Source organism: Suricata suricatta, chromosome 1 (genome assembly GCF_006229205.1).
Source record: "Suricata suricatta isolate VVHF042 chromosome 1, meerkat_22Aug2017_6uvM2_HiC, whole genome shotgun sequence".
In the NCBI taxonomy this organism is placed as follows: Eukaryota; Metazoa; Chordata; class Mammalia; order Carnivora; family Herpestidae; genus Suricata; species Suricata suricatta.
In genome coordinates, this window is record NC_043700.1 from 51,120,779 (window position 1) to 51,122,535 (window position 1,757).

Genomic DNA, 1,757 nt, shown 5'->3' on the forward strand with positions numbered 1-1,757 from the left:
GGAATCTAACTTTCCCAGAGTTTCTGAATCTTTGTTAGGGATGTTAAGCTCTGAAATCTCATCTACCCCTTCATCTAGTGGCTGTCCGATGCATCACAGTAGCACGTGGGTCAAGGCACACTTCTAGAAATTTTGCACTGAAACCTATCTAGGAACACGCTAGCAATTTTCTTGGATGTGCTTTTTGATTCTCATGCACAATTGGATCAGAGAATAATAATAACCACACAGTCAATAAGTAAGGAAGATCTTTATATAATAAATACATATTTTCCTGTCTATCTCAGAAACAATTGCTAGAATCAAGCAAAATAATAGATGTTTGAGTATTTTCAAAGTATGAAGTGCTAATCAAATCTGGAGTAATTGTTCAGACAAACAGTTATTTTAAGGAGAGATAACATGGTAGTAGAGGTAAGGACTATAGCCTGAGAATAAGCAGAGATAACAACAAAATGGTTAACTAAGACATAATTGCTTCCTCTATTAATTGCTTACCATAATAGAGACACAGGTCATAAATATATAGAACAAATATATCTCAGGTTGTTTTAGTGTGCGTTTAAATTATGTTCAAACTTATTGATGGAAAATAACATGTTTTTCTCTGTTTGCATTAATAGTTTCCAAATTATTAATGCATAATTTATATAAATTACATTAAAGGAAATACTCATCTTCAATTGAATTTATCCTTTAGAACTTACTTTAATATATTTTTATGTTTTATTAACTTTTGAGAGAGACAGAGACACAGCATGAGTGGGTGGAGGGGAGGACAGAGAAAGATGGAGACTCAGAATCCAAAGCAGACTCCATCCATGCTTCAAGCTGTCAGCACGGGGCCCAGTGTAGGACTCATATTCATGAACTGCAAGATCATTACCTGAGCCGAAGTTGGCCACTTAACTGAATGAGCCACATAGGTGCCCTAGCACGACTTTAAACTAAATGTAAAGGTCCCTGAACCAAATAGCACCTGGTTCTAAATAAGTACTAAAAAGTACCACACAGTCAATAAGTAAGGAAGATCTTTATATAATAAATACATATTTTCCTGTCTATCTCAGAAACAATTGCTAGACTCAAGCAAAATAATAGATGTTTGAGTATTTTCAAAGTATGAAGTGCTAATGAAATCTGGAGTAATAAGATTACAAACTATTTCCTGGAAAGTATACTCTCATGTTGCTTTCAGATGCTCACGGAAAAAGAAGAAAACTATTTTTCAGAAACAAATGGTATATATGATTTAGGATCCCTTCTCAGTGTCATGGAAAATTTTAGGACAAAGCATGAAAAAAAATGTGACATTTGATACCATACAAAGACCTATTTTTACCAACTGCTGCATTTATTTTACAACCACCTAGGCAAATTTACATGCATAGAAGTGCGATTCCATCTGGAACGGCAAATGGGGTACTACCTGATCCAGATGTACATTCCCAGTCTCCTGATCGTGATTCTCTCCTGGGTCTCCTTCTGGATCAGTATGGATGCGGCTCCAGCCAGGGTAGCCTTGGGCATAACTACTGTGCTGACCATGACCACGCAGAGCTCAGGATCACGAGCGTCCTTACCCAAGGTAAGTGTGCTAAATGGATATATGCACACATTTGCACAAATATGTATAGATATAAAAATATTTGTACATTAGAAAATTTACACACTTATTATTGTCAGCTTTTGTCATTTCTTTTTCAGTAACACTAGTTGTTAAGGTCACATCTAACCAAGGCAAAAAACTTGTAAAG

General features: G+C 35.7%; 1 protein-coding gene across 2 annotated transcripts in view; it reads left to right on the forward strand.

Annotated features, from left to right (window-relative positions):
* Nucleotides 1-1,757, forward strand: part of GLRA3 (glycine receptor alpha 3) — a 178,151-nt gene that overhangs the window by 142,556 nt on the left and 33,838 nt on the right. For both annotated transcript variants that reach the window (XM_029948110.1, XM_029948188.1), the window contains exon 7: nt 1,374-1,588. In XM_029948110.1, coding sequence (XP_029803970.1) covers nt 1,374-1,588 — 215 coding nt within the window. The remainder of the gene's footprint in view (nt 1-1,373; nt 1,589-1,757) is intronic.